At 41.1% G+C, this 24,299-nt stretch overlaps 1 protein-coding gene across 4 annotated transcripts; it reads left to right on the forward strand.

Moving 5' to 3' along the window:
• The first annotated feature begins 411 nt into the window (after window positions 1-411).
• Window positions 412-24,035, forward strand: LOC118285016 (glucocorticoid-induced transcript 1 protein). 4 transcript variants are annotated; one of them, XM_035608294.2, is made up of 9 exons: window positions 412-573; window positions 794-1,149; window positions 5,509-5,654; window positions 13,413-13,502; window positions 16,323-16,448; window positions 17,730-17,867; window positions 19,716-19,905; window positions 21,556-21,676; window positions 21,967-24,035. In XM_035608294.2, the coding sequence occupies exons 2-9, from the start codon at window positions 816-818 to the stop codon at window positions 22,316-22,318; spliced, it is 1,497 nt and encodes a 498-aa protein (XP_035464187.1). In that variant the 5' UTR covers window positions 412-573; window positions 794-815; the 3' UTR covers window positions 22,319-24,035. The 4 variants fall into 4 exon arrangements, with proteins under 4 accessions (XP_035464187.1, XP_035464185.1, XP_035464189.1 ...); XM_035608292.2 differs by having other exon boundaries at window positions 413-573; window positions 752-1,149; XM_035608296.2 differs by having other exon boundaries at window positions 413-573; window positions 752-1,149; window positions 16,326-16,448.
• Window positions 24,036-24,299: the final 264 nt, after the last annotated feature.

Here is a 24,299-nt window from a genome sequence, read left to right on the forward strand (position 1 = left end):
CCACACCCACACAGGTGTCCTCAGAGAACACCTGTGTTGAGGTTTGTAAAAGCCCTGCTTGGTAATCCAGCATTGCTGTTGAGACGAAGAAAAGTACACTAGAAAGCCTCTAATGGCAAGATTGTGTCAAATCCTTATAATTTTCTATAAACTGGAATATTTATTCTATAATATTTATATTTATTGTTCTTTAACATTTATTAAACACAGTTGACAGGTGAGCCATACTAGAAAAGTTTTCATCAAAAACTTTACCCACACTGATAATACATTGCCAACGTGATTGGTAGAAAGTACAGTCCCATCGACACATTTGCACCAATCTGCGACGGTTAGACCTTAGAACGCCGCTGTCCAATCATAGGCTGAGAAGTGGGCAGCGTGACCCGCCCACAGGCATCAACCAGTAGTCTGGCCGAAACAACTGTCATTGAGAGTGAGTGGACGTGATGGGGAAGACGGAGCTAGTGCTGGAAAACACGAATTAATCGTTTCAAGAAGTGTCGAAAACAACTTTTAAAGTTACAAACGCAATGGTTTCAACTTTCGTCGGCATGCGTTAGTATCTTAAAGGTGAGTATATGACAAAAAGAATGCGTGTTGGAGCTTTTTTTTCCCCCCCTCGACCGCATGAGTTGAACATTTTTGAAAAGGAAGCTAACCCTTTTTTTTGTAGCTAACAAGCTAATGTTTATTTTACCATTCCCCCCACCACCACCACCGCCGCCTCCTCCTCCTCCTTCTCCTCCAGAGAAGCAGCAACTTTGGCAGTACGTCTCTCTTCCTGCTACAGGAATAACAGCCAGTTTCGGAGGATGTCGGCCCCCAGCAACTCGCTCCAGCAGGCGCGGGTGAGACGCAGCAATGCGGGCTCCCCCGGCTCGTTCAACAACAACAACAACGGCGGCAGCGGCGGCGGCGGCAGCTGCCGTCTGCACCCCATCCGTGCCACCGTGCCCTACCAGCTCCTGCGTGCGGGTCAGAGCAGCCCGACGCGGGCGCAGATCCTCTACGGAGGTGCCGCGAACAGCCGAGGCTCGAGCACCCCCTCCAGCCCGACTCTCAGTTCAGGAAGTGGAAATGCAAAGCAAAGACTGTCCCCCGAAAATAGGGACCCCTCCTGTGCCCCAGACTCTCCTGTTTCCAGAGGTAAAAACACGAATTTTCAACAGTTTTGTAGGCCAAGAAATTCCATGTCACCACGTGCGAATGCGCAATGTTAACTTGTCGTGATAGCTTTAGTTACACTGACTGGTATACAGTTATACAAGTACATTTGAATATTGTAATCATGCATAAAAAAATGTGTGTGTGTGGGGGGGGGGGATTACAGTTTAGCCTATAGGTATGGGTCACGGTTGGCTCTTGATTTGCCAGTAGGTTGCTGCATTATCTCTTATAGCCTATCATCCATTACACTCATAAAAAGAATAGAGTGCACTATTGGCTCTCTTACTTCCTATGTACTTTTGACAGGAGAGAGGGGAGGAGAAATTGGCAGAATGACATGCTTTCAGTTGTAAAAAGTGGCCACGTCAGTCCCAGTTGAGGCAGTGCTGAGCGAATGGTCAGGTGTTGCCTGGTCTGACTTCGCTCCACAAATGCAGCACAGAGTACTTGACTCACTCAGACCATATGCTGACTCTCACCACGTTGCTTTTGTCGTGGACACGAGGGCTGTGTCATGTTCAGCTGCTCCTTGGAAGTGATACAGAGACAAACAGAAGGAAGACATGAGAGTCCAGGCAGCCCCAAATCCGTATTTCCCCATTGCTAGGCTAAATCGTATTAACGTGACCGCCTCTCTCACCGTACATCCGCTACGGACGATTTTTCGGACCGGTAGTTTGTAATATGCAAGTGTATGAATACAGCTTGCTTTTCCTGGCGTCTGGGGATTTTTTTTTTAAACTATGATTCTAGTTCTGTTAAGTGGGATTTTCTAAGTCTACAATAATGTTCTCTACCTAGCAAGAGCTAGACATCAACCACCAGTTTAATAGCATCTCCCTCTTACTTTTTACCAAAGTGACAGCCCTCTTGTCTAAGTGCAGAATGTTGGTTATTGTGGAGTACTGTGTGCGAGTGTGGAATTTTATGTTTGTGCCGTGCTTCACATTCCTCAGTTCTTTGAATGAGCTGACCTCCAACCCTGACCAGTGTACCATGCAAGGCAGGAAACGAAGTCTATTCTACAACAACTGAGTAGGCAGACTTACTGGGCATGATGAATTTCACCCGTGTTTGGCTAGCGGTCGGTATTGATTTCCCTACCCTGTGGCATGCCACGCATACCTCCTCGTCTGAAAGAGACGACCTCTAAACCCGGGCCAGTGTCCCGCGTCAGTAGTGATGATGGAGACTTAACCCTCTGTCATGGCTGTGACCTCACAGTCCAAACACATGAGCACATTTTATCAATGTTCATCTGCCATCACAGCCACCAAGTCCGACAAGACTGGAGCAGTAGGATTTGCACTTTGTAATTTGTCCTTCACTGTCGTACTTTGAAGCCACTCACAGACATAATGCTTGCCATTTCGTGGGAAATTCAGTCCAAAGTGCCCTAAAGTACCAAAAGTGTTAGTGCCAGATAATGTGCAATCTGGCAGGGACAGAGTAAAGAGCATTTTATTCCACATTATGACCTTTTGTGTCCCATAATGACATGGTCTTACCATACTGTCCTGACAATGAACGTCCAGCTCCGTGTCAAACTGCCAGCTGTGCCGAAACGGCCCTGCCTCATTGTCAAGCATTCAAACTGCAATGTAGGACCAAATGTGAACATGAACTTGTTGTCCAAAACTACTCGACTCTGGTGGAAATGTACTGTGTTCCCTGCAGTTTGAATCCACCTGTTGGTCACAGCAGAACACTGAGGCATCTGTGAGGTGATGAATGCTCATTTATCACTGTCGACTTACAAAAGGTGACATTGTTAGCACTGATAGCATACATTTCTTATCATACATTCAAATTGGACCATGCTGGCTCACAAATAATAATATTCTAAGAACGTCAAGGTAGTTTCAGTAAGTATATTTGGGCTTTTATGTGTAAAAATACATATAATATTTCCAGTGTACTGTCGCATGACAAAGAAAAGTACAAAATATTCACAATGAGAAGCTGGAACTAAATAATGTTTGGCAAATCTGCTTCTAACATAAAAATTATTTAAAATGGATACAAAATTGACACCTTTGTGACAAAAAAATGTAATTGTGGCTTGATCTTTTAGTTTAACCATAAACTTCATCAAAAATAACTAATAAATAAAAGGAAAACAAATACAACCAAATATATATAACTTGTATTCGGAAAATAAGCATAATGTATTTTATGTCAGACCTAAATGCTAGTTTTTTCTGCGTTTTTTCTGCACTGTTACCGTTATGAAATTATTTCAAATACACGTAAACATACAAACAACATAACCATGAGACCAAACCCCCAGAGTCATAGCATCTGTTGCTAGCATGTCTCTTAACGTGTCGGGGAGTGATGTTTACAAACCTCACACAATTTCGGTCTGCACAATATTTTTTGTTTTCAATACACAGAACCGAAAGCTAGCGGACGGAAAGGAAATACTCCCTGAATTTTACTAAAAGTGTATTGGATTACAATCGCTTGCTGCCCCTTTAAGTTACTGAACTGTTTTAAAATGATCCAAAATTGTCTGTCTTTTTTAGAATTGAAATCAAACTTATTCCAGGTTATCTCAAAAACCAACTGAAATTCTATTTCCATTTAACTGAGCGATTCTATATATTATATTCTAAATACCGAAGTGCTGTGATTTCTTTTCCTTGGTCACAAGCTCCAGCTAAATGTTTGGGCTTTTCCTCTCAACCGGTGTCATGCGGCCTTGTGGAAGCCGAAAGGAAACCGTTCTGCTATGGTTTACTGATTTGGACCACATGTTTGCTTTCAGATTTGCTTCTGCCCCTAAAGTTTATAAACCACCCATTTATCCCTGGATATGTGGGGCATTTTCTTCTTTTTCTTTTTCATTCACAGCTTGTGAAATGGCCAGGTCTTATTAAAATGAAAATACTCCTTTAATATCGCAGACACCACGTACTTACCCCAGGAATCAGCAGATAGACCTCTTTGATGTTTGCTTCTTTCACACTGTTTCTTTTTTTCTCATCAGGAGATTATTCTAGTCTGGCAAGTCAGGGAGACTATGGAAAATAACCACAATGGCCGGTTCTGAGAGCACTGGCTTGGCCTATATCAATATCGATGGACAATTAGCCTGCTTCCTTTGTTTACAATGCTTCTGGGAATTTTATTGAAGCCCAGTAAGCTTACTTAGGCAATACCTTTGGGTGGGTAGGCCTGTGTGTATTCTACGAACAAAGAACAACAATAAAAATGGCTGTGTAGTTCTGCTTGGAGAGGGGTGCCTCATGTAGATAGTTCAGTGTGTGTGTGTGTGTGTGTGTGTGTGTGTGTGTGTGTGTGTGTGTGTGTGTGTGTGTGTGTGTGTGTGTGTGTGTGTGTGTGTGTGTGTGTGTGTGTGTGTGTGTGTGTGTGTGTGTGTGTGTGTGTGTGTGTGAATTGTTGGAAAGGCCTCTGCCTACTCGGACAAGGAATAGAGTAAATGGACATATTTCCTGACCATCATTCTAACTCTTCAGTCTGACTTAAATTCAGAAATGCAGAAGCATTTATTGACTAAACAAAGTGCAAATTAAACCTAATGAATTTAATCCAGTTCTAACTGCAGCTTAGCACCGATCTCATACTAATGTCTTTGTGTTTGTGTGTTCTGTTTTTCTCTTTTTTTCTTGTCTTACTGCGTCTCACTGCAGGAATGTTGAGGGGATGCAGGCAGTATTGATGTGCATTGTGGTGTGGTTGTTTATGAGTTCTTATGTGGGTGGTGTGTTCTTAACTGCTCTGGCTCACCACACACTGCTCTCATAACATCAGATACTCCTGCTCAGCCATTTATATTTGCTTCAGGCCTCTCAGGCCCACTCTGCTCGGCACTTGCACGTGTGAGACTGGATCATTTGTCCGTCCTGTGAAAACAAGAAAACCCAGTGTTTCCAAACTTAATAAGAAACGGTTGCAGTAGTTAACAGATCTGAGGGTGGAGTGTTCATTCTAGTGTATTGTTTTTAACTTTTCTTTTTTTCTATCAGTAACCTGAGTAACAATTAATTCTGTAATTGATTATATCTGTGCTCTTACTTCCACACACTTCAAAAAAATCTATCCAAAAATGTAAACCATTACAGTCGATGTGCTGCTCAGAATCTGACTCCCAGTCCTCGGCCGCACATTTGCGACAGATTTATTACACTGTGACATTTTAGTGCTGTAAATTGAACTTATTGTTATTGACACAAGCAGGAAAGTTTGCGCATAAAATGTCAAAGAAGCCTCAGGGTGCCTGGGATTATTGCTCACTAAACACTGGTGCCTGCACGAGAGTGTGTGTATGCGTGCCTCATCCTGTTTCTTTATTTATTTCCCAATTCACAACAGAAAGGTCCAAGGTACAGGTTCGGAGTTCCAGTGCCATCCGGCGGACATCTTCCCTGGAAGCCATCACAGGGCCTTACCTCACTGGCCAGTGGCCTCGGGACTCCCATGGACCATACCCCTACTGTATGAAAGACAAAGCCACTCAGGTACATACACATTCACAGGATCCAGTCTTGGCTGTATGCCTGAATAGGGGTGAGCTGTCAAATTAGTCATTGTCATAGAGATGTGAAGTTTCTGGATTTATTCTGCATCAACAATTTCTTCAACATCTTCAACATTACTGAACATAGAAACTTGGACTTGTTTTCTGACCACTACTGTTAATGATGTGGTGATGAGCACTGTCCCCTCACAGCAAGAAGAATCGGACAAAAAAAGAACAACTTCAGTTTGCATGTTCTCTCCGGTTTCCTCAGTACGGTTTTTCTCAGTCCAAAGATGTGCTAGCCTGGCGTAGCGGTTCATTTTCGGTTACCAAATGGCATTACCCACGGACTTTTGAACCACGTGGAAATGTCAAGAGGAGAGGAGATTTTTGTGGGAGAAATTTGAAAATATCCGGTACTTTTAGTCAAATGCTTGTTCATCATTCATTGTTGACAAAAGTCGCTTCCGTGCACGTCATGGTATAAACCCTGCCCATCATCAGATACTCGGTTGTGATTGGACAGTCACATTTTCTGCCAGAGGAAATCACTTCCCAATGAAGGTGATCCGGACAGATTCTGGCAGAGCAAATTTATATAAGCTCCCAGAATTCGTCGGGGTCCCAGGCTAAAGATGTGAAGTTGGGTTCATTGGAGACTGTAGACGGACCATAGGTGTGAGTGTTTTTTTGTCTCTGTATGTTGGCCACTGTGATGAGCTGGTGACCTGTCCAGGGTGTACCCCGCCTTGGACTTTTAATAAGTCTCACTCACAGTTGCCATGGAGAAGAAAAAGTAAATTTGGTTAAACTGCCGATTGTTTCAGATTTTTCCTAACACTGATCTTCAGCTTTTCTCGGTCCTAGTGATAGTTGCTTGCTTTTTGATAATTGCTCGGGATTTGTCGTTCACTTCTCCTCCAACTTGTTCATTTACAGTCTTATACCTTGTACCTAACATTTTCTTATCGGTGAACCAAATGTTTTCCAACATGTCTGTTTTATTGTTTGTTTGTTTACTAATGATTTAACCAGGAGATATTTCATGTTGATCCAAACTGTAGACTTTTTCCATCTGTGAGTCACATAACATTGTCTATGGGGGAAATTAATGGGATTTTTTTACTTCCGTAACCGGGGGCACCCAAAATGGCTCCTTCCACTTTGCAAGACGATTGCAGTGTAAATCAGTGTATCATTAAATGTTCACATAACAATTTTAACACAACTTCAACATGATGCTTCTATATTAACTTGTACATATAAATACTGAAAATAGTTGTTGCCAAAAATGAAAGGTCAGTACAAGTGGCTTCATGAAATTAAGAGACAGAGGTGCCCTGATTGGTCAGTATCACATGACCCCTCTCTCTCTTTCACCTTGTTTCCTCTTTACAATGTGAACCCGCAAATAAAAGCAAAATGATCTTAAGATGAAATACATCAGGATCCATCAGTGTTTGATCATCACATTCATTTTATGGTAATTAATTATAAATGAACGTTGCAATTCTCCCGGGAAAAAAACTAAATTAGGAATAGTGGAGTCTCACTGTCATATTCGTGTTTAAGTTATGAGAAAACATTGCTGAAGTTTAACAATCCCAAGTTGGATGCATTTTACCCATCATGGTATGTACTGGGTAGTGGTAAGTTTAAAGTTCGATGATATAAAATATTGTAAAATATGTAAAAAAGACTAAGGATATATGACCCACCTTTAGGTCAGCGTTTATGGTAAATCCCCAAATTCACCACTCACTATTGAGAGGTGAAACTCCCTCTTGTCGCTAGGACTTCCAAATACTTGTTGGTTTGTGTCAGTGTTTGTGAAGGAGACACACTTTTTCAAAGATTTTGTTTATAGGGATCTGGTGGCTGTGGTGTCGGTGTGGGGCCAATACAGGCCTATTAGACTTTAGGGTAAATAGTCTAAAACACCACATTTTCATATATTATAACACTTATTAAGGCCTATGTGTGTTTTTCACATTGGCGCCCGACCACAGTATTCCTGGATAGCAGACCCACTCATGATCAAACTCAAATGTTGCCATGTGACTAATGGCTAAATACAGTTTTTCTCAAAGAGCTTAATTTTCTTCTCTTTTTTTTTTTTCCTTGGTGGGGGATGGGATTGGGTGTTATGAAAGAATATTGAATATTTATGATCATGACAAGGGCTGCTCTCTCTTTGCTAACAGAAGCCTTTCATGTGTCTGAATGAGGACAGCCAAGCCTCATTTACATGGGCTTCATTTCTTTGTGTGTAGGCTGAGGAAGTTCTGAGAGGGCCTAGCAGGTTTTCTTGAAGTGGCTGTATGCAGAGTAAACACCTCCTAATTACAGGGTTCCTGTTCGGCCCTGGAAAGACCGGAGGAGTATGGAAAATCAGTTTGATAATTGTCATGTCTTGAAAAATGCCCAAACGTCTGGGACCCTGCAGACCTACTCACTATTTCTTGCCAAATTGCAATATTTGCCTCTGCTGTACATAGTGACATGGTCTTGTCTACATTGAAATTAAAAATCCAGTTAAGAGATATATGTCTGTCAAAGCTGTGGAAATTTTAGATGGAAAACATTTGGCTGTGTTGTAGTGATTCAATGCACAAACTCTCTCAAGGATAGTCGGAGACCATTTCCTGTTAACAAGCTATGCTGGGGCCCAGCTCTTTTTATAAGACAACAACAGCAGAAAGCAGCAGACAAAAGGTCCCTGGCTTCTTTTGTTGTGCACTGCACAAGTTCAAGACAGCCTCTCCTTTGAGCTGTAATGTAGCCCTGCATGGAGGTGAAGTTGTTTGCACCTGTCCCCCCGGCTATGGCTTAGGCGTGGAGAAATCCCACTGCTTACCACCTGGCCCTTGTGGCTGCCTGGCCCGCCTGCCTTTTGTGTGGGAGTTGAGGAGCAGAGGGCCCATACATATGCTAATCACTGTTCCGGGATAGGTCTGTGTGCCATAGGCCCTGTGGTCACAGAACACAGAATGTCTGTATGAAAATCAGGGCCCTGACACACCAAGCAAACCTCAAAGAACTTGGACCGACAAAGGCAGACTGATCAAATGGTGAACGTCACATAGGCTACAGCCGACAGTCAGCTGACCACTGACATGTGTGTACATTCTGCTACATGAGCTGAAATGGCTTATTTGTATATGCATTGGTTAAAAAAACCCAAAACGAAAGACATGAAAAAGTTTGCTGCTTTCCAAGCTTCTGTGAATCTGCTTACCCTTTTGTTTTTGATTATTGGCTCACAATATAAACTTAGAATATGCCTGGTAAAGTTTTGCTGAAAGCTGCTGAACCGGTGTGGCCCACAAATGCTTTATGATTTACCATTGCTTTACAATTGCCAGACATCCAACTTTTGCAGTGTGAAGTTGGATTTATGCTTGATGCGTCGGCCCGTCCACACGGCTGTGTTGACGTCAAATTGACACAACTTCCTGGGGGCGCTGCGCACTGTCCTCTTTTACGTTGCTTTTCTGAAAGCAAGCCTCCTTCGTCTTCTTGTGGCGATTCCAGTGGTGTAGACAGTGTTTTGTCAAAAGCGACACCTTATGTCGAGGAGAAGACTGCACTGTGTCAGGCCCGCCTGAAGCGTGGGTATACATGAGTCTGGTGCTGCTGTGATGTCACAGCAGCCGTGTGCATGGACTGATGCTTCGAGCATAACAATTAATCCTACGTTAGTGCTGCTTTATATATATGCTATCACTGCTGATCCCAAACCACTTGCTCAGATTTGCCTCATTATCCTAAATTAAGTTTAGATTTGTGTTTTTTGATTATTGGTTTATCTGTATTAAGATTAATGTCATTTGAAACAAGTCCAAACAACCAAAAATTCCTTTTTATGATATCTCTTTTTTCTGGAATGCTCAGTAAGTTTCAGACATACAAGATAACAGATTTACAAAGTGCACTCACCTAATCAAAATGCACATTCTCATCTCTAAACCTCCCAAAATGATAGCAATGGCACTTTGCTCACACGTCTCAACGTGCAAGCTAAACAAACCAGCTCAAATTCCACAGCAGTTCTATTGAAGCCCAGTCATTATTTCCTGCTTTGGAACAGAGCTGGATTCTTGAGGATGTTGTCGGCATGTAACCATTTGGGTGGGAGTCATAATGGGAAGCAAGCTGCAGGCTTTGGTAGCAGGGTTTTATCTGTACAGCAGTACATTATCAGACACAACACCTGGCATACAAGTCCGCAAAACACACAACTCAGGCTGGAAGTTCAAGAACTCGCATGATAAAAGAGCCTCTGGGTTAAATAAAGGTGGGTGTTTTTGTTAACAGACAATTTGTTTTGGGGGAACAAAGTCGATAAAGGAAGATAGCCTGCAGTATTTTTAACAGTCTTGTTTTGCCATCGATAACTGCAGGAAAATTATGAGTTTCATTACAATTGAGATATCCACAATAAAGAAACATATGACCCCCTACCTTGAAAGGTGTGGCCTGTTGATGTTTTAAAAGCAATTTGCATTCTTTATGTTTAAAACTGAAGCATGGACTTATGTGGAAAGTCTCTTTTGTGTCTGAAAGATTTAATGTTGGGGCATTTTATTGAAATCCTAGAAGATGATATTTGTTGTAACTAGAATACTAGCCTTGGGCTAAATTAGCACATCAGGTGGCATTATTGACTGTTTTAGCTCTTTTTGTTTGTACATTAAAAGTTGCTGTCAACATTTTTAATAAAGACAAAATCCTTACCTCTATTATTTAAAACAAATCAAAAATGATTAATTCAATTCTTGATTTGCACCTTTTCAATCATAGTGAAATGCCTTTCTGTAAGTATTAATGACACAAAGCACCACAAGACACTTTATGGTATTCACCATTTTGGTGTCACTAGAGCCTGTTTTATTGTGAGTGAAATATAGTTATTAACACCCCCATGACCAGTTAACAGCTGTATGGGAAAAACAAATGTTTGAGCAGTTAAGCTCCATGCACTCCAATTCATTGGGGTCTGCCTCGTGACTGTCCTCTGGGTGAATTGCAGCCAATTTTGGTACAACAGCATTAATAAGAAGTGGACAGGCTCTCGGTATAGGGGCTCTGTTAATGCTAATGAAAATTTAACACTTCCTGGTGATGAAGAGAAATATGTTGAATTAATATTATTAACTGAAATATGTCTAATAACACCACTGTAAAAGACAATGAACCCCCCCATTTGCTCTTGTGATTTTCAAGCAAGCACAGGTCTATGGAAACTCTTGCTGCCAATTACAAGCGTTTCACATACAAGTTGTGAGAGTAGCATGCCTACTTTACGTCAAAGCACATCTGTGAGAACTTAGTTTTTCCTCAGCAGCTAAGTTCGCAGATCCAAAAAGACCGTCTGCCCTTTTACAGCAATCTGTGTTCTGTATGAATGGATTAGGCTGCAGCTTCAAATCTCTCTATGTTTGGCAAAGGTTTCAAACGGCACAGACCATTCCATAGGCCATGCACAAAATGTAGATGCTAAAGGCTAGCAACACATCTGCCATCCAGTGTGGCCGGGCATAGTGGTCCCTTTTATGAGAGCACAAGCAGCCATTTAATTCGCTGTCCTTTTCTGGGGGGAACCGGGGGGAACCAGCGCCAGCAAGCCAGGGCATAAGACTTCACGGGTGTTCTCATTATTCAGTGTGATATTCTATATCATAGGGCAAGGCTTGTGCGTTAGTTGGAGAGCCATAGAGGTTTTTCTGTTTGTGGGGCAGTGCAAAGACATTGATGTTTAAAATGTTTCGTACTACTGTGCTGACCCCAAAAAACGCCAGAAGTTTAAGGATTTGTTTGAGGACCAGAGGCCCCTGTTGATATGAATAATCAGGGGGAAGTGTGTGGTATGAAACATCCCCAGTCTTTCTGTTTTTGCATATATTTACATAACTTAACCGTTTCCTTGTTTATGCAGCAAGGGTCTAAACGACGTGTGCAGTTAGACAGAACTACCTCTATGCTTGAATGGTTTGTATAGTTTTTATACTGGTGTAATAACACAAAATATCTCTTTAGACAGCTTGACCTGGTGTAAGCCTTGAATTGTGCCATACATATTCTGCAAATTTGCATATGTTGGCTGATAGGTCATTACAATTTGTACTACTGAACGTGAAAGGTGGGAACTAAAACCAGCTGCTTAAATGTCACCTGGGGCTGACAATAACATCTTCTTGTTATGTAAACGTATATTATTTAGTTCCAATGTAATTATCTTAAGAGCCCAACCGATATATTGGATGGCTGATCATATCGACCGATATTGGCCTTTTACAGACATTGATATCAGCGCTTTTGTTTACTGATAGGAAATCTTTTATTTTACAGAATAAACAATGTAGAAAAAATATATATATGTTTACATTTTACCTAAAATAAATTAAGTTTATTTTCTTAATTCAAGATCTATATGTGTGGTTGTATTTGTGTTTTTTTATTAGTTATTTATGACAAAGTTATGGTTAAACTAAAATATCAAGACTCAATTACATTTCTTTGTCTTAAAGGTTTGATAACGACATCTAAGGAATCCTAGACAGATTAAAAAATGTGTGTATATGTATGTATATATATACATACACACACAGATATAGGCCGATTTATCAGAAATCTTATACTCCCTAATATTGATATTGGCCCCCGAAAAATCCATATCGGTCGGGCTCTAATTATTTTCTCAAATTATGTTTTGCTTTTTGGAATGATGTTAAAAGATGGTGGATTTTAAAATGTACTACATAGTTTAGCCCAAAGAAAAAATATTTTGATGCCCCTGCCATAGATGTATTTATTTTAACCTGGCTCACTAATGGAAACAGTCGAACTTGCTTTTACTTTTGTTTTTCCTGTTGAATGTAGTTTTTTCCTCGGGCATGGTATCCCATGAATGTTTTTCCTCATCTTCATTGATTCCAGATTTTCAGCTTTACTTTCGAACACACCGCACTCATTACTGCTCTCACCCACGTCTTTCTCTCAACTGCTTATCCAAACAGTTTAGGTATTTACCCACATCTTGAGTGACTTCAGTGAGCAGTCACATTAAGCTGTTTAGTTTTATAATTTCACAAGTTCGTTGGAAAGATTTTTTTTGTATAATTTTTCAGCTTCATACCTGATGTAGGTTATATTTGTTGGCAAAAGTGTATTAAAGGTGATAAGTGATGTGTCTTTGTTTAAATATGAAATTTAGAATAACTTTTTAATTGGCATATACACAAGGTGGTAAAAGGAATTCAACAAAACTCAGCAAGGACCATGTTTGTAACCTATCAATTTGCAAAGATGCGAGTACATGCAAATTTTGTCACTAACACCGGGCAAAACAATTGGTGCAAAGACACGCAATTAGAGCCATCTGCTTCACTCAATCGAGTTGAAATATTTGACCTCGAGCAAAATGTGCGCGTGTTGTGATGTCGGGAAAGCCAGTAAGCGTTGAGATTCTACTGACGTCCATCAGAGAACGGGGGGATATTCTCAGGTTGTGTTTTCTTGCCTCACCTGATCCGGCAGCCCGAAGTCACCGTAGGCCACCCTGCCAGACTTACACAAATAAATACCTGATGGTAGTTTGTATAGTTCATGTCATAATTGCATATCTTTGCATCCGAACACAATGGAAACTTGTGTTAATGCTGGTGTGCAGGAGTACATGAGTTGGGTTTGCGTGTGACAGGAAATGATGTGTTGTGTAAGTGGTTATATGTGAGCATTTATGTGTCTGTTTCAGACTCCAGGTCTCTGGAACGACGAAGGAGCAGAACAGGGAAGTCCTCACCAGCGGTCCGCCTCCTGGGGAAGTGCAGACCACCTCAAAGAGGTAGATTCACCTCTGTTAACCTTGACTCACCCAAGTCACAGCTGCGCCTAACAACAACCGCCACAGACAGTTGGACAACAGAGCAGTAGTGTCGGCAATCTGTCTACGAGCTCAAAACAAAAAGCAAAGAGACTGATTTTGTAATCTTTGTGGTTCATTGCATTTACTCAAAATGTGTTTCATTTGTCAGGGTCTGAGGGCAGCCTAAATAGTATGCTCCTTAAGATTGGTTTCCACTCCTGTCTATCTGCCGGGCATGGTGGCCAACCAGGTTGACCACATGGAGCTATTAGGGCTCCAGCTTTCCAGACCACAGACTAAATTTAACTTCCTTCTCCCCTGTTTTCCACTCAAGTGCACTCTCGCATCTCATTATGGCCTGTTGTTTTTGAAAGACAGTACAGGAGCTGCTTTCGTAGGGTGAAACCTATTGTTCCCTCCTTAGAGAGACCTGACTCAGAGTTAACTAATGTTACTTAAAAGCCTCACAGACAACCACACAACAGGCACTCGTATTTTTCTGCTTTAAATGTAAAAGTAGTTCCTTTTATTATTAATGACACACGTCCTGGGTTTGAGGTTTTTGTTTTCAACAAGGGAAAGTATCATTTAAAACCTTTAAACTTTCAAAAAGGTATTTCAGCCAGACAGCCACACTTTTAGACCAGCTCCCAGAGCTAGATTCCATATATTTTCATCATCGTGTAAATTCTAGCATTTGATGAATTGTGGAAGGCCAACACTGAAATGTTCTCTGAAATCAAACAGACTTTGACTTCGCTTTGTCCACCACTTGGTTTCACTTGTCTAATCATGCCGCGGACATTAAGTGACACAATTGGATTCACAGAAATCTGATTTTATTCACATTGCTATTAAATTAAGACGACATATGGAAGTGTTGAGGTTTTTATTATGCGGTTACACCGGTGACAGCCATGGCCGGTCTGTCTGTCTCATTCTCATGAATGCAATATCTCAGTTTCAACTCAGAGGGAATTTCTTCAAATTTGGCACAAATGTTCACTTGGGTCGGGTTAAAATTTGGTGGTTAAAGGTCAAGGTCGCTATGACTTCACAAAACTAGTTTTGGCAGTAACACCAACATTATGACAACATTTCACACAAAAGTCCAATAGGAAAAAAATTATGGAGTAATGTCATTTTTATGTCCAAAAGTTCTGTCATAACAGAAACCGAGGGAGAGATTGTTTCCATATTTCACATTTGGTTCTGGAGTCTGGAGTATTTTCTATACATTTCTTAATCATAAATCAAAAATCACTGTTATTACCTTTTTTAAATAAATCTTCATTACATATATTATCAGACATGTATGTCAACTGCAACTTGACTGGTGGCGGAGGCAAAGAGACACAGGAAGTGACATATTTGACTAAATCCAGCCTCAACAAATGTATAAAATGCATTTCCTCAGAGTGGAGTTCTATCAGTGTGAGCTCATGAAATCAGATTATGATCAGATTTCATAAATAACATTCAGGTGTAAATGTAGCCATAAAACTTGATAATCTACAGATCAACTTTGAGCAAACAAACCCTGGCCCTTGGCCGGTACAATCAGCAGCAGAGCTTAGCCAGGAAAACCGCTTTCTCATCCTCTGAGATTCTGTCGGGATTGTCTGGACTTGTCATTATCAACTGCTGCGGTCACTCAATGAACGTAGTGAACTGCATTCTTGCTCTCCGATCTCTGTGATTCCGTGTGTGGGAGGACATCTATGAAAAGAGCGAGTCTCTTTGTTGACTGTGTTGCCAGGATTACTAGATCAGCACTGAAGACCACACCTTTGTCTGCATAGTACAACTGCGTCTGTTAGGCTCACAAAGGGTATCCTGTTTTTAAAGCTGATACTTGGCTACATGCAGAAACGCCCACTGACCTAACTTGTTTCATCATCAGACATACATACACGGTGTACAAAGACGTACACGTTTTGTGAAAAAGATCATTTGTGCCATGTTATAGTTGTAAGAGAAGGAAACCTCCCTGTCCTCCTTTTAAAATACAGAACAAATGGCGCAATATTCCTGTTAATGGGGTTTATCATTGTTCTCCCATCTGTTGCAAAAAAGGAAAGTTCCATTAATAAAAAGTATGTATATTTAAACCAAATCCTAAAGATTTCACATTTGCTAAATAGTTTTTTCCGGATCAGTTTATTTTGAGGCAGTATGAGCCTTTCACAGACACATTGGTATCAGCGCTTATGTTAACCTATGCAACATATTTTATTGTACAGAATAAACAATGCGAAAAAAATTTAATTCACGTTATATTTTGTTAAATTTTTTTTTATTTTTTTTATTCAAATTCTATTCATGGTTGGTTGTATAAGTATTAATGATTAAGTTAATGGTTGAACAAAAATATTAAGCCTCAATTACATTTCTTTGTCATGAAGGTTTGATAACAACGGAATCATTGACAGATAATAAATCTTGTGTTCTAACATTGATACAAAATCCATATTTTATATATATAATCCAGACTCCACTTTAAAGTCAATTTCTATGCGTAACATTTGGTAACTCCAGGCTTTCAAATTGGGAAAATATGCCGCTTAGTAAATGGATTTTCTCACATTAAAAAAAAAAATTTAAATACACTTTTCAAGAATACAATCTTCAGATTAATGAATTAGAGAAATCACCCGTTGCAGCCCTTAATGGGAGCATGTTTTCATTAATTTCACTGATGGGAAAAGTTAAAAAAAATTGATATGTTAACAGAAATATTGCCTCCATGTCTTGATGAGAAGCCACCAGCTGAAGTCATGTCTCTCTTTTTTCTTCCAGCAGATTGCTAAACTGAGACTGCAGCTGCAGCGCACCAAACAGGTCAGCCGGCAGAGCAAAGACAGGGAGCAGAGCTCACTGCAGCTGCCGCAACAGGCTCAGCACAACACTGCATGCCAGCCTCAGGTGAGTCAGTCTTCGTTCTGCCAAATTGAATCTGACATTCTCTCTTTACAGGTTAAGACATTAACTAACTTGTGACTTTGGTGATGCAATATTTCAATCTGAAAGAGGTGATATGATAAGGTAGCTTAGCAGCCAAGCAAAAAAAAACCTCATACAACAGAAACAGATGGTGACCAAACCATATCACAGCAGCTGAAGATAAGGAAACTGAATATGAGTATACCCGGGTTAAGTCAGGTGGCATCCTATATTATTTAATGTTAATTAACACACAGTTAACAGTTTTAAATTATTAATTTATCATAACTTTAATTTGGTACATTAGTTTTAGTTTATGAATCTGAAGTTAGGCCGGATACATTAATTAATAAAAAGTCTGTAAGTTAGAAGCTATACAGTTTATAGTAGAATATATTTTAGTCTTGTGTGTTTGCCATGTTTGGTCATAAGTTTCTGATGTTGTACTGACAAGGTCTAGTTAATGAGTCTTCACTTTCACCAGCTGTGCCATAAGAGGAGGAGGAGGAGGGGGATATGTCTGGGCATGCCCCGTCCTCTGCTTGTCGGGAGTTCATTCATTAACAGATGCCATGCAACAGTACACATCAACCACTGTGGGAAAATTAACATAAACAGGGACACGCTATACCCTCTACCCATCTGTGGTAGATGACAGTCATTGCTTTGTTTTTTTTCCCTGTGAAACCTAATCCTACTACACTAACATGTATTTACACTGAGCGTCTCCACCCATTAAAGATCATGAAACTGGATCAGTGACAAGTCATTACCGCAAGCAGTTAATGGTGTCAGAATCAAAACCCGTGCTGTTATGTATTCGATTGCACAACTGGTCTCAATTTTTTCTGTCAAGAAGGTGGTTTTATATTTGACTCATTTTTTTTTCTACATTTATATAAGTTTTAACTACAAGGTTGTTGAATCAGGGGCAAATGGACTTGGTTGTAGTTTATTGAAGACGTTTCATCTCTCATCCAAGAGGCTTCAGTTCTAACTAAGTTGTGGTGAAACCCAGGTATTTAACCTCTGGAGTGTGGGCTGCGCTCATTGGTGCTGAACTCAAAAGTACGAAGGTCTGGATCAAACAAGGTAGGTGCGAAAGCGCCCATAATAAGTCACCTGGGAAGTGATGAAAGAACAGTATTGTAGGCAAGAGGAAGATGGTGTCGCAGACCTCCTCTGTTGAGGAATGGTTTCCCTATCTTGACATAGATATGTTTTTACTTATTTTTGATTTCTTTTCTCTCTCCTTCCTTTCAGTACAAAGGAACTTCATCAGCCTGGTCAACAATCCCTGTGCCAAAATCTCTCATATGCCGAGTGCCGAGCAGTGTGGAGGGCATCAACCACGAGCTAGAAAATGTGTTTATCAGAGACGACTGGGAGCAGGGCATACAGGTAGGGACATACACACACACAACACACACAACACACACACCAGCGCCGCCGCACAAAATGTGACATAATGAGTAACGTAGTGTGAACAGCACAACGAAAGATTACAAGACAGCATGTTGTGTAGTATGAACGGTACAGCGATCCTACGACTTGAAAATTGTGTAGTGTGCTTGAGGCATAAGTGTCATGTTGGTGTCTTATCCTACAGACTGTAAATCCAAGCTGCCAAATGCAAGTTGTAGTAGGACATGTATGATCTTCTAACAGCTGTAATATTTCTGTTTGCTGTAAAGACACTTTCGCTGACAGTTAAATGTATTAATGCAAATACAATGATTGCAGCTACTTTCTGTAGAAAGATGCTAGACATTTACTTTGCATCATCATCACAACCAAAAAACTTGATTGCTATATCATAATTTAATACACAGACTAGAGGGCAATATACACACAGTCAGTGTGTAATGCGCAACACCCACACGCATTGTGTGGAATCTTGACAGTGTCAACCTTAAAATGGACGTAGTCACCGTCAATTTGGTTCAGTGGAGACGACACAAATTATTAATTAATAATATTTGTTGTTTAACTGCAATCAGTCAGTAAGAGTTTATACACATCAATATAGTTGTTGCCAAAAATTGCTTTTTAGGCTGTGCCTAGAATTTATTGCATGCATGCAAGCAAGCTCTTGTAAAGTTACTGTACAGTAAGTCAGCAGAACATATTCGCACTCACGCTGAATTAAATCTCTCTGAGGCGAGTGGACCTGTAAATCTGGCCTGATGTGGTGTTGTAAACCTCGACAGGTCTGTAAAGCTCCCCTCTTAGAAAGTCAAACACACACACACACAGACACTCACACACCACACCATACCACCACAGATTTACAGCCTGCTGTTCTCTAAGACCATTTTTTTTTTTTACACTGCCCTCCCGTTTGAATTAGTCATGCCAAAGCAGAACGCTCTGCATATCACACTGTTCATCTACTGTTGAGTATGACCATCTGCTGCTGTGTTTGCTACTCTAGTTGCCCTTTAAACAGACAGACAAACTCACTAGTTGGCTTTCAGTTCCATTCATTCCTGGATTTTATTTAAAGTTGACATATTATGCTCATATTCATGTTCATGCTTAATTTGGTTTACCACTTACCACAGGTTTACATTTTCTAATGTTCAGAAAAGGCATCAGTGTTCTCATTCCGCCCATTTCTGCAGCTCCTCTTTTCACCCTCTGTCTCAAACGCCTGGATTTCTTTTACCCCCACCTCCCGATAAATCCCAGGCTGCTGTGATTGGCCAGCTGGCCCAGTATGTGATTGGTCAACCAATTTCAATACGTGTAGGAAATGTCACATCTCTTCACCAGAAAAGAGGAGATTCTCAGATTGCAGGCAGGGTTACCCCCAAAAGAGTCCAACTGTGACAACATAGTGGGAGAGAAATCTGAACCAGTTGTTCGGAAGCAGGCTGTAGGGTTTAGCCAGCTCACAAAAAAATTAGGGTGGTCTTTTTTCACAGTTTGTAGGCTGGCAGGCACCGCAGATACACACATATATGTGCACAAACACTGAAAAGTGATTTGTGCATAATGTGACCTCTAATTTTTTTAGTTGACGCTCTTAACCCATCCAGTGAGTGATCAGGTCGCTGCTCTAACACCCAGGACAGGAACACTTTAGCAGTTCTCATGGGTTTTTCAAGGAAACGTTGGGGGATTTAATGTGACCTTTTCCATTATGATTCTCTCTAAATCCTAAGCATCACCTTTCTGCACTTTTTGGATACATGTATGTTAATGCATGGCCTTCTCACCACCTCCTCCACACTCCGACCCTAACAGGCCATGGATGCAGTGGACGGCCGTCGCCCCCCGTTCCCACCGCACCGCTACAGCAATAGTGGGGACACGCGTGACACAGACACACAGGCCCCTTCGAGTGGTGACTCCAGCCCGTCGCCCCGCCCCTGCAGCTCGGACCACCTCCACTCCCCTGATGGAAGCCCCTGCTCTGCGGAGGAAATTGACAAAGGTGTGCGCTCACTGCTTCACAGATGCAGCTTTAGTGCTCAGTTTTGCGAATTATACATCAAAATTCCTTTACAGGTCGTGCTGAGTACAACTGCATAAGAGAAAAAAGTTGGATAAAGACGTAATGATGTAAAGGGTTGCAAACTTTGCGAATTTTCCATACCCGATCGTCGAACAGGTCTGTTAATCATTAAACACAGTTTAAATTCTATTCATTAGCGGCACTTTAGTAATTTGACTTTCATGTAATGAATTGGGGCTGCATGGTGGTGTAGTGGTTAGCACCTTCTCCTCACAGCAAGAAGGTTTTGGGTTCGAATCCTGGTTCAACCAGGGCCTTTCTGTGTGGAGTTTGCATGTTCTCCCCGTGTATGCGTGGGTTTTCTCCGGGATCTCCGGCTTCCTCCCACAGTCCAAAGACATGCAGAATGGGGTTAGGTTCATTGGAGACTCTAAATTGACCGTAGGTGTGAATGTGAGAGTGAATGCTTGTCCGTCTCTGTATGTGGCCCTGTGATAGGCTGGCGACCTGTCCAGGGTGAACCCCGCCTCCCGCCCAATGTTAGCTGGAATTGGCTCCAGCGACCCCCCGCGACCCTTAAATGGATAAAGCGGTAGACGATGAATGAATGAATGTAATGAATTGCTAACAATGAATTACAAAATCAGTTGTTATAGCCTCCTTATTGGCTGAAGGTAGCTTCGCCTTGAGCTGGTCTGTCTTGTCCTTGTAAATGTAACTCTTGAGTGGATACGAAAGCCTGGTTCAATGTAGTTCAGTTAATCACGAACTCTGTCACCGCCCATCACGTTAATCGTCATCATGTCCTTTTCCATCGTAAAGCAAATCCTCTGCGTTATTGTCTCTGCACGCACATCACTGCACTTCTTCTAGCTAATACAGACATGATGTTCTGTTCGGCGGACGACTTGCCTCTTGTTCTGCACTGCAGGCGTCGGGTGCTGACGTTTCAGGTGGTACAACATTGACGATGTACTGGAGCTTAATTCGAGAACGGAATCCCAATATTTAGACATCGCGTTGTCGTCCGTCACTGTGAAATGTTCCCATGCTTGCCTCATGCATTTCCCTGCACTTTGACCTCTCCTTTTTAAGTTACTTTAATAGTTTGGTTGAATTACGCCCCCTGCTGGTAACATGGTTATTTAACACTGCCTGTGCAGTCCAGAGAAATGATGCACAATGCAATGTACAGTACAGTACGCTGTCAGTTAATTTCTTAACAGCAATGAACCATCTAACGGCCCAACATTAAAAAATTTTGAAGTGTAGAGTTTTATTAAATTCACTGCAGTGCAGAGCTGTCACTTCAACTTATTTTAGTTTTGAGTGTTCTATTGGTTGTAGCTGGTTACAAGTCTATTGTATTGAATCTCAATACTCTTTAGTCCCAATCGAAAGGTACTCGTTAGATCATCATATTTAGGCCTATAGATCTTCTTCTTTTAAACGCTTCTTTTGTTTCATGGGCAGATTAGGTATTCTATATACCAATATTACGCCTCACAAAGCAAGAGAAAGTATATATTTAATATTGGCCCACAATACCTGGGTGCAGTATCAGCTCAGTATTGAAAATTGTTCCATGATACACAGCCCTACTAAATATGTTGTCTGCTGTATTTTCAGAGGGTGTGTGCAGTTCTCCTCTCCCCAAGTTCGCCACTTCTCCCAAACCTAACAACAGCTACATGTTTAAACGGGAACCTCCAGAGGGCTGTGAGAAAGTCAAGGTGTTTGAGGAGTTGGTGTAAGTCATTTTTTATCTTGTCATCTCAAGATCTGTGTTTTTTTTTTAAAGCAGCCTCATATTTGACACTGTAATTGAGCTGGGTATTCTGATCTTTACTTGAGAATTTTATGGACTGAGATCCTTTTAGATGCTATACAACATAGCAACCAAGTGTACTTGCATTGTGGGTGGCAGGAATGAGGGGAAAAATGTTTATGTACGATAAACGACTTCCATTTGATCCAAACAGTCATGTAAACGGTAAAAAAACAAGCAAAAAAACTGAGCACAACGTCTGTTGTCTACAGGTCTGGCAAATCAAAAGGCTTCCCTCTCTTCTCATGCCCGGACAAAAACAAGGTGAACTTCATTCCCAGGGGCTCTGCCTTCTGCCCCGTCAAACTCCTGTGCCCCTCCCTCTTCTCCCCCGTTTCTCCCCTGTCCTGCTCCTCGGCCAACCCCGGTCTCCATGGCAGCGACAACCCTGGGCCTCAGGTGACCCCGACTCGGCCCACCGCACCACTTCCTACCTTCCCGGCCTCCGCCGACTGGAGTGCCGACAAAAGCACAGGCCTGAACACAGACAGCAGCACAGACAGCCAGAGCCCTGACGCAGATGTGGGGAAAGACGGCTCAGCACAAGTTCTCCTCACAAGCTAGTCCTCAGGTATTCATTACAAAACAAAATAAAAATCCTTGCACTCCATTAATCCTAACATTAGCCAGCAGGGAGTGCCTGAGGTCTAGAAATGACAAAAACTTATGGATAATGGTACCAACATCCTTCTGCACAAGAAAAAATTTGTCTCACTGTCTGTGATGTTTAATCAAGAAACTTGATGGCTTGGTCGTTGTCTCTCAGATTTTAGAGTGCGCTGACCTTGGGCACAGCCTCCATTTACCCATCACTAACCTAGCCTTCTCATCTTTACTTTGATATTGCACATTACAAAAATAGCTTTGCTTTCTTTTGCAGAAATAGAGATGACTGCTCAAATCATTGTTAGATAGCATCTGCAGTTTGAAAGTTTCAGAAAGATACAGGCCCGTGGCCACTTTTTTTTCTCTCTGTTTATTTTAAAACATTTGCAGCACAGTGTCTGTGTGGAGCCATCAGTTGCTGGAGTGCAGGCTCCGCCCAACAGGCTGTCAATCCAAGACTTAGGTCTGATCACTATAAAAACTTGGTAAGCTCAACACAAAATGCTAATATCAGCTGTTTATTCAGAGACCAAATAACCAGTCACAAAGCACACAACTCCCCCACTGCCTTGTTCTTTAGCTATCGTCCCACACTACCCAGAACAATAACTCAGGTCATGTGGAATGTACTTGCTTGGACTATTTTGCCTTTCCCAAGTGTTCATGACTTTCTCCTACAGAAATGTTTTATTTTATTATATATTTTTACCCTGGAGAGGGGAGGTCATAACGGCTGAATCATATGGTTGATGTCACAGTTTGTGACCGACTACTTTTGTGTTAACCCGTTCAGGTGCTTTTCAGGCGCTACGACACATTCCAGAAATCGCTGTTGTGTCAGACAACTGCTGGCACTCATGTAAATGGAACTAGCTAAATAAGCTACACCCTCTCAAATTAATAAGTTGACAATTATGTTGTTTGTTTTTGCCCCTTTGTTGAATATATACCAAAGCAAATTTCAAAGCAATGAAAGGCCTGTCATGCATTTGGGACAAAAGAGGCCCCGTTTTTTTGTGTGTGCCAGAAACGGAATGTTAAAGTGCGTTTTTGTCTTGTTTATTAACAGTTGGTAAACATGTAAACACTGGTTCATAGTGTTTGAAACACAGGCACTAATAGTTTAAACCAAGCCTTAGCACTTACTGTGTGAGTGAGATGATAATCACTACTTCAATTTTGGACCAATTTAAAAACAATCAGAACTTGAGTGTGCAATTGATTATTTTTTTTTTTTTTAAGTACTGTAAATGTACACTAACATATTATCTGTGACACAGTTTGGCTCATAATTCAGATCATAGCAGAGGATAGTTGTATCACCAGAACATATTAAAAAGAGAAAAAAAAAACATGACTGATTTAGAGCATGTGAACCTTGAATGGGAGGATTAAACTATTAAATGTTTCATTCCAAAACGTTGGTCTACTTAGCCTTTTGCACACAGAATCAAATACGAACAACATATGCAACACATTGCAACAAAATTGAGGTGAAATTCTGTTCTGCTTTCAGCTCCAAGAGTTTCAGTCATACTAACACCAATTCCATTCACAAGCTCGTTGTGCAGTTAAGAAATGGTTGCCATGTTCGGCAATGATGATTCAGTTTTCCTGTGTATTACGCATTTTTATGTAGATGTGTGTTTTTCAATAAAGAAAACAAAGAAAATCACTGATTTGGTATGTCATCCTTTTTAATGCTGTAGACGAGACTCATCAGTAATATCAGTATCCAGAAGCATGACTTTTATACACAAACAGGAGTCCATCAAGGGTAAGGCAATCAATGTAATTGGTTATGAATTAATCAAAACTGACAAGCCTAAATTAAAACAAAATAAATTCACGCAGTCATAATATACTGCTGATCGAATCCCATAATGAGGAATGAGGTTCGATTTCATTGACTTTCGATTAGATTAAGGCATTTACTCTG

Source organism: Scophthalmus maximus, chromosome 20 (assembly GCF_022379125.1).
Source record: "Scophthalmus maximus strain ysfricsl-2021 chromosome 20, ASM2237912v1, whole genome shotgun sequence".
In the NCBI taxonomy this organism is placed as follows: domain Eukaryota; kingdom Metazoa; phylum Chordata; class Actinopteri; order Pleuronectiformes; family Scophthalmidae; genus Scophthalmus; species Scophthalmus maximus.

Bases quoted from the DNA above. Each gene is read 5' to 3' on its own strand.
- LOC118285016 (XM_035608294.2), top strand. From the start codon at position 816: ATGTCGGCCCCCAGCAACTCGCTCCAGCAGGCGCGGGTGAGACGCAGC. The intron at 1,150-5,508 runs GTAAAAACACGA...AATTCACAACAG, and splicing joins AGACTCTCCTGTTTCCAGAG to AAAGGTCCAAGGTACAGGTT. The intron at 19,906-21,555 runs GTGTGCGCTCAC...CTGTATTTTCAG, and splicing joins TGCGGAGGAAATTGACAAAG to AGGGTGTGTGCAGTTCTCCT.